At 44.2% G+C, this 15,305-nt stretch overlaps 1 protein-coding gene across 1 annotated transcript in view; it reads right to left on the reverse strand.

Annotated features, from left to right (window-relative positions):
- The window catches only part of LOC142017945 (complement factor H-like), a 35,745-nt gene extending 25,848 nt beyond the window's left edge, over positions 1-9,897 (reverse strand). The window contains exons 1-4 of the mRNA XM_075003301.1: positions 9,669-9,897; positions 6,893-7,081; positions 3,398-3,580; positions 3,052-3,252 (exon numbers count right to left, since the gene is read on the reverse strand). Of these exons, the coding sequence (XP_074859402.1) occupies positions 3,052-3,252; positions 3,398-3,580; positions 6,893-7,081; positions 9,669-9,897 (802 nt within the window). The remainder of the gene's footprint in view (positions 1-3,051; positions 3,253-3,397; positions 3,581-6,892; positions 7,082-9,668) is intronic.
- Between the last annotated feature and the right edge of the window lie 5,408 nt (positions 9,898-15,305).

Raw genomic sequence — 15,305 nt, forward strand, 5'->3', positions numbered from 1 at the left:
GGAGACACCCATCATCAGCAGCAGCATCTCCCGGGGATGGGGATGGGGAACCAGCAGCAGAGGGGTGGGGGGACAAGGGCCACGGACCAGGGCCCACACTAATGGCTGTCTCCACTCTTCTTCCCCCGTGTTCCGCAGCTGCACCATCGGAGGGCCCGGAGAACGCTGGCGAGGTGTCAGTGGTCAGGGAGAGCCCACCGGGGCCATCCCAGCAGGCCAGCCCTCGGCGGAGCACCGACCAGCCCCAGGACGTGGCTGACAGTGGAGCCACCAGCAGAGGATGGCCACGGACCCCCAGCTGCTTGCGACCCTCTGGCATCAGCTGGAGGTGTTAGAGCGGCGCCTGCGGGTGGAGGAGCGGCAGCTGGAGCTACAAGAGCGAGCGCTGGCCTGGCACCAGGAGGCTTGGGGGGCCTTCATGCAGACCTTCAAGCGCATCGTGGAACACCTTGCCGCCCTTGCCGTGCTGCCCGCTGCTCTGCCCGCCACTCCACCCGCCGCTCCGACTGCCGTCCCTCCACCATCCGCCACCCTGAGGCCTGCCGCCGAGGGGGACCTGGGGCCTGCAGACACTGGCCAACCATATCTGCTGGTTCACCCGGCCCCCCACCTAGCCTCGGCCAGGGCTCCAGCCGAGATGAGTGTCGCGCCCTCCAACCCTGGGCGCCAGACAGTAGAGGTGTGGGGCCGAGGACGTGGCCACTCCTTCTTTGTACATATCCCCCATTATTTGTATATAGTTTGTGTTGGACCCCTGTTCTTTTCTGGTACCTGCCCCCCCATGTAAGTAGTTCCCCCCTTTTTTTCTATATATATATATTTTATTATTAATAAGAGATTGCACTGTTTGGTTTCAAACAACAAGTCCATTTATTTGCAAGAAAAGTTGGGGTGTGTGTGCTCTTGGGTGCTCTGTGGTGTGGGCGTGGGGGCAGGGAGTGTTGTGGAGGATGCGGGGGTGCAGCTGGTGGCCAGCCAGCATTCACCCAGCAGCCTGGTCAAAATGGACCCGCAGGGCCTCCCAGACGCAGATCCCCTCGGGGTCGACCTGGTGACTGGGGGCAGCGGGTGGCTGCACATCAGCCCTGCCAGCCTCCACAGCCCAGCCCTGGAAGAAGGTCTCTCCCTTGCTCTCCACCAGGTTGTGGAGTACGCTGCACGTGCCCACAATCTGGGGGATGTTGGTGGGGCCCGCATCCAGGCGGGAGAGGCGACACCTCCAGTGCCCTTTGAAGCGGCCGAAAGTGTGCTCGACCACCTGGCGCACATGGTTCAACTGTGTGTTGAAGTGCTCCTGGCTGGCTGTGAGATGGCCCGTGTAAGGGTGCATGAGCCAGGGCTGGAGGGGGTACGCCGCGTCTGCGACGAGGCAGAGGGGCATGGTGGTGTCCCCCAGAGGGATCTCCCGCTGGGGGATGTAGGTCCCCGCCTCCAGCCGGCGGCACAGACCCGAGTTCCGGAATACCCGGCCATCGTGGGTGCTGCAGGGCCAGCCAACATAAATGTTCAGGAAGCGGCCCCAGCTGTCCACCAAGGCCTGGAGGACCACCGAATGGTAGCCCTTCCTGTTGAGGAAGCCTCCTCTGCTGTGCTCCAGGGCATGGATGGGGATATGGGTCCCATCCAGACCCCCAAAGCAATTTGGGAAGCCCAGGCTGGCAAACCCAGCGATGGCGGCATCCGGGTCCCCAAGCCGCACGAGCCTGAGGAGTAGCAGGGCATTGATTGTGCAGATGACCTGCAGGGGAAGGACATGAGAGAACACCAGTGAGGGGTGTGCAGGGTGTGTCTGGCCCTCCACCCCAGGACTCCCAGGTCCTCTTACCTCCATGAGGACAGCCCCGAAGGTGGCCTTGCCCACACCAAACTGCTGCCCTACAGATCAGTAGCTGTCTGCAGTGGCCAGCTTCCAGACAGCGATGCCAACCCACTTCTCAACCGTGAGGGCACGTTGCATGAAGGTGTCCTGGTGCCGTAAGGCAGGGGTGAGCCACTGGCACAGCTCCAGGAATGTCTGCCGGCTCATGCAGAAATTCTGGAGCCAGTGCTCGTTGTCCCACTCGCCGAACACCAGCCGCTCCCATCAGTCTGTGCTCGTGGGGTATCTCCACAGCCGGCGTCATGTGCGGCGGGGGTGGGGGGCGGAGGGCAGCAAGGTCTGGGGCTGCCTCCTCCTCCCCTGGGGGCAGCTCCTCTTCCATGAATAAAAGGTGGTCATCTGCCTCCTGCATAGCACTGAGCAGAGCCAGCACTGTTCCTGCAGGGGCGGGTGTGTGGACCTCTGGCTGCTGCCGCTGGGGGTCCATACTGCTTCAATGGGGTGTGCGTGCCTGTGGCTCTGCTGACCGCGTGCTGTGCAGGCTGAGTGTGTCTGGGAGGGGCCCTTTAAGGGACCGGCTAGCTGTTGCCGCAGAAGTGCTAGTCCGCCCTGTGACTCTGTCTGCAGCTCTTCCTGTCACCCTTATTTTGATGTGGGCTACTTTGGCATATAGACACTCCCCTGCAGCACCTACTTCAATAAAATGCTGCCCAACATTGATGTTGAACATCAACGGCACCAGCCCTAGAGGATGTGTAGACCCTATTCATTGATATAGCTTATTTTGATTTCACTACATCAACATAAGCTATTTCAATGTAGCATCCCTGTGTAGATGTAGCTTTTGGCTTTAAGATTATACCAGTTTGGCACAGTGTGCTCTTTTGAGTAAGATTTGTGACATCAATTGATCTGGGAATGTTGCTGGTCCTTTGGGAATGGAGGAGCCTGTTCTGATACGGTGAGATTGGTCTTCCTAACTTCTCATCTGTTTTTGAAGTGGTGGTGGTGGTGGCATAGGAAAAATGGAATGTCTAATGGCTGCTTGTATGACTTCTTGCTAGCCAGAGTGGTGGATAGAAAGAATTTTTGTGACAGGTTTGATGTCCCTTATAGCAGACAGCCCTTGGTCTTGGACTATAAGCAGCCCTGTCTCTAAGCAATTCACCCTGATTTGACTCTCTCATCAGTGTTCCCAGAAGTCCCCTGTATTACAGACCAGCTCTACCTACCTTCGCATTCTGGATAGACAATGGGACTTTCACTGCACTGCACCATAAACGTAGATTGAGATAAATTAGTTGCAAGTGCATATCCTGATTTGCAGCGAAGTTCAAGAAAATCACCACGCTTTAGATACACTTTCTCCTTCGCTGTGTCATTCAGCTCTAGCCTCTGGTTTTCCATTTCTTCCACTGAGATAGTGCATGGCTCTAAAACAAAAAAAAAAAAGAAAAAAGGAGTAGCTGTCTTGGTAACTCACGCAGTAAGCACTCAGTGTAAGTTGTTTACACAAGTGAGAAATCTGACCTAGAGAATGTCTAAATAAACCTCAAAGCCTAAGTAGTATTTTTTTACCTAAACAAACTGGTGCGTTTGTCCAATTTCCATTGTCACAAAAAGATCTGTTCTGTCCTTCCAGTGCATAAAGTTTTTGGCATTTGAATTCTACAAAGGAACCAGATGTGTACCGTTTTTCCAAGAAAGTAGTTATGTCTCCATTCTCAACAGTGGGTGGATGGCTACAATTTTTTCCTCTTTCTAGAGGGGAAAAATATGACAATTATAAGAATCATATGAAAAAAATGGTTGTTATGTATTATTTGGCTTTGTTATTGTATCCTTGCCTAATGTTAGGGAAACAGTGAGTCGAAATCTCATATGGTACTGAGCTAGGCACAATGACCAGACACTAAAGACCTCATCTTAAACCAGCCAGTCTGATGTCTGACCTCTGTAACTTTGTACTCACCCACAATTATTTCCAATTTGGGGACAATTTATACTTCCAGATTAGTGGAACTGCTATGGGTACCTGCATGGCCCCACAATATGCTAATATATGTATGGCTGACCTGGAACAACGATTCCTCAGCTTTCATCCCCTATTACCCCTACTATACTTAAGATATGTTGATGACATCTTTATGATTTGGACCCACGGTATAGAGACTCTGGAATAATTCCACAGAGACTTTAACAATCTGCACCCCATCATCAACCTATGCCTTGCTTACTCCACGTGAGGAATACATTTCCTGGACACTACAGTACAAATCGAGGATGGCCTGACTGGCACCACCCTTTACCAGAAACCCACTGATCACTATACTTACCTACATGCTTCTAGTTTCCATTTTGCACACATAACTAGATCTATTGTTTATAGTCAAGCCCTTAGGTACAATCGCATTTGCCCTGACCCGACTGACAGAGACCAAAAACAACAAGATCTTTACCAAATATTCATAAGCCTGGATTACCCACCAGGAGAAATAAAAATCAAACTGACAGGGCCAGACGAATACCCAGAGACCAGCTACTCCAAGATGGGCCCAAAAAAGCCAAGAACAGAACACCAGTGATCATTACCTACAGCCCCCAATGCAAACCACTGCTACACAATATTAAAGACCTACAGCTTATCCTTAATCAGGATGCCACACTCCAGAAGGCCCTAGGTGACAGGCTTGCTCTCTCCTACAGACAACCTCCCAACCTTATGAAGATTCTCACCCACAACCACAGTCTGTCCTGCAGGTACACCAGTCCTGGAACTTTTCCTTGCAAAAAATCCGACTGCCAGCTTTGTCCACACATCTATTCTGGAGATACCATCACTGGACCTAATCATGTTATTCACAGAATCATGGGCACATTCTCATGTTCCTCTACTAACATCTTACATGCCATCATGTGCCAGCAATGCCCAGATGCTTTGTATATTGTACAGACTTCAAACTCTCTTAGACCAAGAGTTAATGGACACAAAACAGACATCAAAACACTCCTGATCTACAAACTGGTCAGCCAACATTTTAATGGAGTGGGCCATTCTGTTAATGACTTAAAAGTCTGTGGCCGTTTCCCTAATACAGGGAGAGAAAGATGCTAATGAGGCATGGATGCGTCACAGCGGCCATGGGGGCAGGGGGGAGTTGCTTCTGGAAAAAAATTTTGATGAAGAAGGAGCCTCCGGAAGAAGGACTTCCTTCCGGAAGTCTCCCCTGGAGGCCGCGCTTCTACACGGCATTTTGGAGTATGCAAGAGCGGTCTTCCGGACTCCAAATCACATGATGTTATGCTAATGAGGCATTGGGAATTTGCATCCATGCCTCATTAGCATATTTCACTCCCTGTATTAGCATGCCACTTTCAAAGGAAGTGGCCTGTGTAGAAATGGCCTGTGTTTTACTGAAGAGGAATTTTCACAACAGATTGGAAAGAGAGGCTGCTGAACTCTCTTTTATATTCAAATTCGACACATTAACATGTGGTCTGAACTGGGATGGGAATTTTCTGGGTCACTATAGAGGCTCTTTTGCATACTTGGCTTAATCTAATTCTTGACTCCCCCTCCACCCCTCTACTCTCTGATTTGCTCACCTTGATAATTTTTTTCTGATTTGTCAACCTTGATTACTATTTTTGGTTCTCTTTGCCTTAAATTTTGAGTCTGTTCTGGTATGTCTATGGTCTGAAGAAGTGGGTCTGTCCTACGAAAGCTCACCTAATAAATCATTTTGTTAGTCTTTAAAGTGCTACTTGACTGTTTTTTGTTTTCATCTTAAACTGGTATAGATAAACTGGTATAAATTAGTGTAACTTCACATGAACACTGGTGCTGTGCCAATTTACCTCAGCTGAGGTCAGACACTAATTTTATACGCAATGTATTTAGTTGTAATAACTGCATTTCATATCTACTGTTTTCTTTCACACTGTCAAATATAAATACATCTATTACTTATAAAACACTATCAAAATTCAAAAGTGTATTAAGATTGCAAAATGTGTGTGTGCATTATGTTGGAGTCTTTAATTGCATGATCATGCTCTATTTTTAACTCACTGAGTGAGCAGGCTGGTTGGTACTCACTGAATGAGATATCGATTTAAGATTAATTGTCTTCCTTGTCTTTCTATGACCAGGCCCTTGCCCTATTCACACCTTTACTTAGGCTTTATCTACACTAGAGCGGAAAGTTGATTTTAGGGCACTTAGCTTGATTTTACAATGTGACTGTGTGCACCGCAAATACCATTAGTTTGATTTTAAGGTGCACAAAATTTGACTTTCTTGCCTGCCCCCTCAGGTGGATTAACATCAAGTTTGAATTTAAAAGGTTAAATTAATGCTAGTGTGAAAACAGCATTGTTTTACATCAATTTTATTGGTCTCCAGTTGTATCCCAGAGGTATCCCACAATGCCTCACGTGTCTATTCCGGCCGCCTTCACCTCCACTACTCTCTAGGGCTATGTCTACACATGCCCCTTCCTTTCAGAGTGGGCATGTTAATGAGGCAGTAGAGAAGATGCTCGTGAGGAGCTGACATGAATATGCAGTGCCTCATTAGCATAATGGTGGCTGCACACCATTTGAAAGTGCTGCTTTTGGAATGCACACTGCCCATAGACACAGGGGCCTTTCCAAAGGACCCCTCTGACTTCAAAAGCCCCTTCTTCCTAAAACCGAATAGTGTATGGGTAGTTTACAAATGCCAGGGGGAGGAGGGAGACACCATGCAGGCCATCTCAAACAAGTGTCATCTAATCTGCTCATGGAGGGTGAAATTCATCCATGCACAGAGGAGCAGCAGAAGACCCAGGCCCCATTCTACAACTTTGTGCTGGTCCTCTGAACAGCAATGAAATCCCCCGGAATGAGGCAAGAGCTCTGTGGAAACCAGAGTGTATTGTCATGTAATTAAAGGCTGCATTGTAATGCAGACAAACCATGAGGAGTTTTGCATAAATACAACTGACATGTCTAAATGATGTACACAAGAGATCAAATAAAACTGAGAAACTGAAACACAAACTGAATAATCAAAATACCATGAAGATTTACCAGAGATGCAGGATGGCAAATCGATGTGACCATTAACACACTTCCTGACTGAAGGGGTTGTGAGGCTATATCCTTCACTGCACATAAATCCCAGTGTGTGATCACTCAGAATCAACTGTGCACGTCTTTGGCCACTAGACAGAAACAGATTTTTGGCCTCCAGTTGCTGTTTTGTGATACTACATGGTGCTAGAGAAAAACAAGAAAAAAATTAAAATGGAAGGGCTTAATTCTCCAGTGTCCTCCTCGTTGTGTAGTCATTTACCTGCCCTGTGAAAAGGGTCTGCAAAACACAACAATTTCTCTGGGCACTCTGTGCAAGATGTAAAAATACTATGTAAGAAAGAAAGACGGTGATGAATAAGACCCAATATCTTAATCCAGAGATAGGTTACAATGTATTCATAACTACAACTCCAAAATTCGCAATGCTGACTTTCAATAAAAGATGTGTTTCTAAATGTTAATACAGATGCACATATAAATACACATGCACAAATGTTGCCAACTCACATGTAAGACTGCTAGTGATATTTGGGATGTTTTAAAATACGCACTTCCAGGAGACAAGTGCATATACAGGAATCTCATCTTTTGTTTAATAAAATGAGTTTCTAGGCATTGTGGATGTTGAGGAATAACTCAAAAATATAAATCCGAAGAACCTTAAGACTCTGAGAACAAATGGGCTTATTTATAAAGTCTATAACAGTCTAAGATAAGAGAAGATAAATAAAAAGACCCCAAAAATATTTTAAGCTAGTCTCATGAATTTTGGAATCTTGGGGTAGTAATACTAAATAGCCAGGCCAAAAATGTTTTCTCCCTCCTGCCCCTGGAAAGCGCTCTCTCAGCCAAAATTAACACATAGGTCAAGTAGTTTGATGCTGTATTCAGTGATAAGGTGAGTTCACTCAAAAATATATTTCTCTGCATAGTTAAAAGAATATTGTAAAGTGCCATATATATTGAGGAACGCACTCTAGTCCAAATCTAATTGCCCAAAATCCCATACAAAATAAATTATTCTCTCAATAACACAGAAATCAGAAATCATCATCTTCATTTATTATAAATGCCAAAGAATTCAGCCATAAAACAAAATGATCCCTAAAGAGGAGAAACTGATGATGTATGTTAATTGGTCAAAGTCTTGTCTTTCTGCAAATGCTGCGAAGGGCCTGCTCCAGCAAACTGGCTGTAGGCACAAGATCCTATGAGTCTATTTGCATTTGGAGCACTTTTGTGAGTAAGAATTACAAGAGTGAATTTAGGGCTTGCTCTTGTTGCTGGTGAAGCCAATGGGAACGAGACGGTTACAGACTTTCTATGTAAGCCCATTTGTTCCTCCATAGTGTAGCTTGTATTTTCGAGAACTTGCTGGAATTAGCTATTTATTGCTGGAAAGGCCCTGACCCCTCCCCTCCTATTTACCTGCACTACTAAATCTTGTGCACTAAAATGCCATCATATAGAAGGAGAAGTTCTAAAATGCTAGATGATGCTCATATTACTCACACAACTTACATACAGACTTAGACATGACTAGAGCAGGGTGAAGGGAACAGGAAATAAAATTAATTCCTATGATACTTACCTTCCAGGACTGAAGTTGAGGGTTTATCAATTCCCCTCATGAATAACATCCTAAACAGCTGACATATACATGGAATGCAACCCCCTCTTCTGTTTAGGTGTTAATAGTGTCATAAAATACTTGATGACATAAAATGTGTGTATTCATTTCATAAGATTTTATTATAAAGAAGAGAACTCTAAGATGAACAGGAAATCCCTTTTAGTCCTTCAAAAAGGATAATATTAAAAATTAGTGTTGTTGACTAGTAACTGTAAAAGATCACAGTATTATTCATGCAGGCACTGTGTGGTGTCTGGAATTGCAGCTTTGGCGGTTCTTCGGGGAGAGGGAAGGAGAGGAATAGGGGGGAGGGTAGAAGGAGCAGCTGGGGCTGGTGCATAAAGCAGGAGACTGGAGCTTCCTCTGCTTTAGTCCTGATGCAGGAACTGAGATGCAGGGCACTAGGACCCATGGCTGTAGGCAGCCCCACAGGCTGGGAACAACCAGGAGACCCATGGTGCAGAGCAGCAGCTGAGCAGAGAGTCTGCCATCCCACAGCAGGTTGCTGTAGCAATACAGGATCATTAACCTGACGATCAATGGCCCAGTCAGCAGTGCCACCACAATCCTTCCTTGACCAGATGTTCCAGTCCAAACCCCCGCCACCCCACACCCTGAGATATGGGGCCCATCATCTCCGGTGATGTCACTGCAATTAGTATCTGGATGAATATTATTTGCCAATTTAAGCTAATGCCGCAACTCTTTTTCTTAGGATGGTACAATGTTGTTTCATCTCCATATTCTTTTATATGGATATTTTACACATGCCTCCAGTAATCAAGTCATGTGCCACTGCTCATATTTAAGGTTATTTTTAATCAAGATCTTGGAATCTGACAAAATGGAGAAAATAAATGAAAAAAATAAATCAAAATACTCCATTGCTGTCTTTTAAAAGAGACTCTCCTAATTTGCAATGATCTCATTAACAGCAAACCCTAGGGACTAGATATGGCCTGAGTCTTAAACCAGGCTTTTTGGGATTTTTGGATCCAAGCCTTTCCATATGACGCATGTGTCTGTGTGGATTTCTGATATCTGACAGCTGAGGACACAAATACAAGGATTTGATATGACGTCATTTCTGCTAAAGAGCCAACCCCTAGGAGAAAGCATGGAAGCAATTCCCCTTACACAGACAGTTTGGTGCAGGTGTCCAGGTTTTCCCATTGCATGTGATCCATTCAGTTCCCATCAGGCTGTATCCAGGATTGCACTTGTACTGTACTTTATCACCTTCTGTGTATTCCAATTTCTCATCGCTAACAATCCCTCCAAAATCAATGTCCGGTGGCTGTTCACATGCTGGAGCTGCAACAGATTCATAAACGTTGTTTGGTGTAGGAAAATGATCTAAATTCATTTGACTTATTAAATAAGTCCTCTGCACAATTTCTTTATTTGAATAATTTATGGTTTATGTAGCATCATGCTACCTGAGAATGTTCATGAATAACACACACAACTTTCAGTCACTGCAATAACCAGACAATAAAAGGGAGAACAGAAAAGGAAAGAAATGCTGTTTAGCTGAACCTTGCACCATGCAGTTAGCAACAGCAACACAGAACTGATGCAGCACCACAGTTGTGGATTTTCCACATCCAAAAATATCTTGTTTCCACCCCCAGGGAGGCGGTCTGCAGCAGTACCTCAGCTGATCTGAATTGTCAAAAGGATAAATTAGGAGGAAAGGAGTGTCCAATGTGCCACACCGCACCTGAAACTGCTCATTCTGGAGCAAAAATACATATATCAAAAAGATGAGATCTAGAGACAGACAACCATGGAGAGGAAAATGAAAAGATCTAGAACACTGAGACAAAGGAGAATTTATTAATACTAGCAGGGCCCAGGTGGGATGGATGGAGAGATGGATGGATAGCTGATGGATGAATGCCTATCCTTTTATAATAGTATGGATACTACATGGTCCTGCTCCAAAGAACTCCAAGCTCCATAATGGTATCCACTGAAATGGGGAAAAGCCCTTTTTCAATTCTTTCATAAGCGTCCTTGCAATTCAATAGAAAAATGACTTGGGGATTATGAATATAAACAATGGACTTAATGCCTGGGTAAAGTCTAAATTAGACAGGCAGAAGAAAAACTGGGCCTCATATGGATAACAGGGCTGTGGCGGAAAGCAGCATACAACAATAAATATGGAAGGCTTATGCCCAAATCAAACATTTCCCTACTGACTGCAAACAAGTCCTTAAAATTTACTGAATAACAGCAATTGGTGGATGAAGCCATCACTTCAACACACTTGAGAACATCCAGAAAGGTTGGCCAGCCTAAGACAGACAAACGTGCAGTAACCATAACTACAGATAGTACGATACATGCACTTCTCCTTCCAGATAGGGCGCTATAATAGGCTTCTTGAGGCACATCTTGAAACAGTTAGCCAGCTATTATTTGTGCATTCTGTTGTCTTTTCCCTGTTTTCTATTTCAAAGTGAAATCTATAATCGCAGTTTACTATCATTATCCTTTTTGAACACTGTTTTGTGGGCAGGAAGTAACATTATTCAGTGCTGGAGGATCACAATATATTTTCTATACAGAAACAGAGAAGTTGATCTGGAAAAAGGACATTAGGCAATAAATCTCTTTCAATTAAGATTGTATAGTTTCAACTTTAAAAAAAAAAATAGCTCTGAGTACTGCATTGTGGAAGTGCTTCCTGGAAAAGACTCCTAATGAGAGCCCTGTAGACTTGGTGAAGTTTATAGCTCTTCTTCCTTTTGTTGGCTGGTAGGATCTGCATAGGGTAATTTTATCTTATGTTTTAGTGACACGCAGGTAGTTGCTGTTATAAGTGTCTTTCTGATTATCAAAAAGGGAGAGTTTTGCAGTTAGACCAAATGTTAAACAGATCTCATTTGTCTGATCTCTTCTGGGAGCTCTATCCCACAGCTGGAAGCCTTTCAGCAAGAGCACCTTATACCCTCTCTCTCATAGGATGGTGATGGCATTGTCCCAGAGAAGGCAGTCTTGCCATGTCATAAATGGACATGTGATTTCAAAAATAACTGTGACCTGATCTATTACTGACCTTCTGATCAAGATAAGGAGCCCACCTTCAATATGTGGGTTCCTGGAGCAGAACCCTCTCTGCTCATTTGAGGTGGAAGATCAGCCCTGTCCTCTAACAGGATAATATGGTTTAATTGCATGCGGACCATTGCAGGATTAATCCTGAGGTCTGAAATGTTCAACTTAATTCTTGGTGTTCAAATGAAACAAGGGTCCTATAACTCAGATTCCTTCACCACTAAACCAGGTCCACTTTAAGAATTTAGTTTCACAGAAATCCTATTTTCCTGTCTCTAAACATAAATAATAGCCCCTGTCTACTCAGGAATTCAGAGTCTGCTGTAAAGTCAGGACTCTAAGACATATTTTCAAAATTGACATCATAGGAATGTACAAAGTAGGTCTGATGTCAGAAACTGAAATACCCACTTTCTCTGTAGGCCCCACTGCACTATCCATAAATCTATGTAGTGCTCTTGTCTGCATGGTACGTACAAATCCATACACCAGTGTATTTTCCTCAACCCATATAACTTTTAAGTGATACAAAACACAATTTCTAAATAAACCAAAACACAATCAATATCATTACAATTACTCGTACAGCATAAGTAAGGCATGAATGCATGAGTGAATTTCAGCAGTTGTTCTGATAACAGAAGTCACACGTACAGACATACTGGGAAGATTCACTAGCATTTGCACTCCAAACTTTCAAGTATTTGGTGGCTGTACTCAGCTCTATTTTAACACACAGGAGTTCTGACACATGAAAATTACTTCAAAATAAGAGTCAATAACACCTTCCACCTTTAAATATTTTCCTTTACTCAACTTTAATAGAGTAATTTGTGGTAGGATTGTTTTGTCAATGTAAAGTGGGGTCAGGGATGTCCCCAATATCAATCAAAATGAGCTGAATTTTGGGACTTTGCTGTAACAGCATTTGACGATGTGCTCTTCTGAGTACATATAATATCATCAAACACCAAGGAAGAGTTAAGCTAAAGCATTATTGAATATTTGGTTCATTTTGTATTTACCTTGTCCCTTAGCAGAAGAAGCCCAGAGAAGCTGAATAATGATACATCTCAGTAAAGTCACCATCAGGGTTGATGCTTATGATGGCTGATGTTGAATTCTGCTCTTCTCTGAATTCTGCCTCCAGCAACTCGTTTTGAAGACTGATCTTGTTTTCTAACTTTTCTCCGTTACTCTATCACCTGTCTTTCAACATCAGCGACCAGAGATAACATATGTAAACTCCACTGGGAGTACTGTGCAATTTTTTTTCATGGCCCTCTTTGACTGTGTGGGCTTCCTGTCCTCATATTTACTGCAGAGGGCTCTCATGGATCGATTTCAGATAAACACCGGTTGCTTAACACACATTTTTTGGTCTTCAGAAAGCTTCATTATGCAAAATTATCAATTAATTCTTCACTGCCAAGGTTTAAATACTACCTTTTGCTAATTCAGGGACTTTGTACGATGTTTTTGTGGGTCTGAAGGGCCCTGGAGTCCTGAAAGTCTGGAAATGGATTTTGTGATTTATTCCATTCTTTAAAGAGGAATTCCTGGTGTTGGAAAGATTTAGAATCATATGTACAAGAGGTTTTTGGTGGAGTTTTCAAAAATTCTTGCTTAGAAAAAATTGGTAGCTACCTTGGATTTTACAAACCATCTTACTTCTCAACCCTACACTACTTAAACTTATGAAATTGATATTCCCACATCTGACTATTCTGCTTGGCATGACCTTTTCAGATAAATGTGGCATACTGGAAGACTTTAGTTGCTGAAGTTCCTTCAAACTAAACACTTCATTTCACTTGAAAACACCATACAGGTCAGCATAACTAGGGCTACGGTTACACTTGCAAGTTTTGCCACCCAAACTGGCAGAAGGTCCACTCACAAAATATGTTTTGTCAACAGTATGTTGATAAAACTCAGCACTTTAGCCATCGGCATTCTGCCCCTTAGCCATGAGGCATACCGCTACTGTCGACAGATTTTGTTAACAAAAGAGCCAGTGGATGTGCTGGAGGGGGGTCTTCTCTCGACAGACAGGGCATCCAGTCAATGGGAAGCCCAGTGTGCTGGGTGCCTGTTTTGTTGAGAGAGAGCAGTCTGGGCAGTCCTGCCACTCTGTTGACAGAGCAAGGTGCTCTTCTGTTCAGCTTTTGCGTGTGGCTGCACTCTGTTGTTAGATGTTTTGTTGGAAAACCTCTTCTGAAAGAAACATCTGTTGACACATTCTTCTAGTGTAACTGCAGCCTCCATGTAATACAAGGGGTGCATCTACACTAGCCAGCTACTTCGAAGTAGCCAGCCCAACGTCGAAATAGCACCCGTCGCGTCTACACGCGCCATGTGCTATTTCGACGTTGAAATTGACGTTAGGTGGCGAGATGTCAAAGTTGCTTTTCCCATCCACCCGATTGTTTGTTCTGAACTTGTGCACACAAAAATGTGACAAGAACCCACCATTTTAGAAAGCAGAGTCTTTTTAAGGTAACATGTCCTGGAAATCCTTGAAAGAAGTCACCCAAATTTGCACCCTAGGCTCTAACGTTATATCAGCAATGTCAAAAGAATATTTGAGACAAACTCCCTATGGATGTTGAGTTTTGAAAAGTTTCAAAAGTTGCCCATAATGAAACACTTACTCTTACATATCAGTTGTCCTAAAGCCAGTGTTCAGAAGCCACAGATGTTCTGTTTTACTAAACAGCCAAAAATACAATTTAACGGGAATTTTTGGTGATCACCCTCAATGTCACAAACACTCTTCTTTGTTCTCTGCGACGTTCCCAAGGTACTCGTGGATCCCACAATATATTTCCTGTCTCTTTTGCTTTATATTAGACTCCTCCTTTTGCACATACAACAGCTTTTGATTAACTAATTTCTGAGCCCATCTCTCTCTCTCTAGCTGCATCTACACTCTGAGCTAAAATCATTTTGAATAAAATTAATTAATTAATATTGGGTTTTATCAATGTAATTTTGAGCATCTTTGCCTTCTCACATACTCCCCACAAAATCGACTTATTGCTGCCACACACAAATTGCCAAAATTGATTGTTGCAGCAGTGTATTGTGGGAACCTATCTCACAGTTTCCTGAGTCTCATGGATTTATGGTTGTTAATGGTTCAGCATGAGAAAAAAATGCCCCACAAGTGGCTGAGGGTATCTGACAACATTTTCCCACATTTCATTTCCTACTTCCTACATTCCCTTGCCATGTTAACCAAAGTCCCTTTTTCCAGGGGGGATCTGACTTGCCTGTATAATCTTTTTATAAGTGAAGGAAGGGGAGGGTTAGTAAAGCACTTAGGAAAGTTTAGAAAAAAAAGATTTCAGGTTTCCCAACGAACAGGTTTTCCAAACAGGATGCAAAAGCATCAGATCTTTGGAGGCTTGTATCTGGATTTAGACCTCCTGGCAAAGAAGATCCTCAGGTCATTAACTTTGTCTGAAAGGCCCAAGAGCCAGCCCAGGGCACCAAGAGGAGGGTCCCTTCTGGACTGGGCAAAAAGTTCAGACCCTGCTGGGCCTAGGATGCCTCTTACTGTAGCAGGAAATTCTTCAGATGGACCTGTCATCAAAGGGAAGTAAGTACTATCTCCGAAATGGTGAGAACCTGACCCAAGCAATCTCTGGACTGGGAGAACACCAAGGCCAGTCATAACAGCTAATGACACATATGGAGTCTAGC

The sequence above is a fragment of the Carettochelys insculpta genome, chromosome 9 (assembly GCF_033958435.1).
Source record: "Carettochelys insculpta isolate YL-2023 chromosome 9, ASM3395843v1, whole genome shotgun sequence".
Lineage (NCBI taxonomy): Eukaryota > Metazoa > Chordata > Testudines > Carettochelyidae > Carettochelys > Carettochelys insculpta.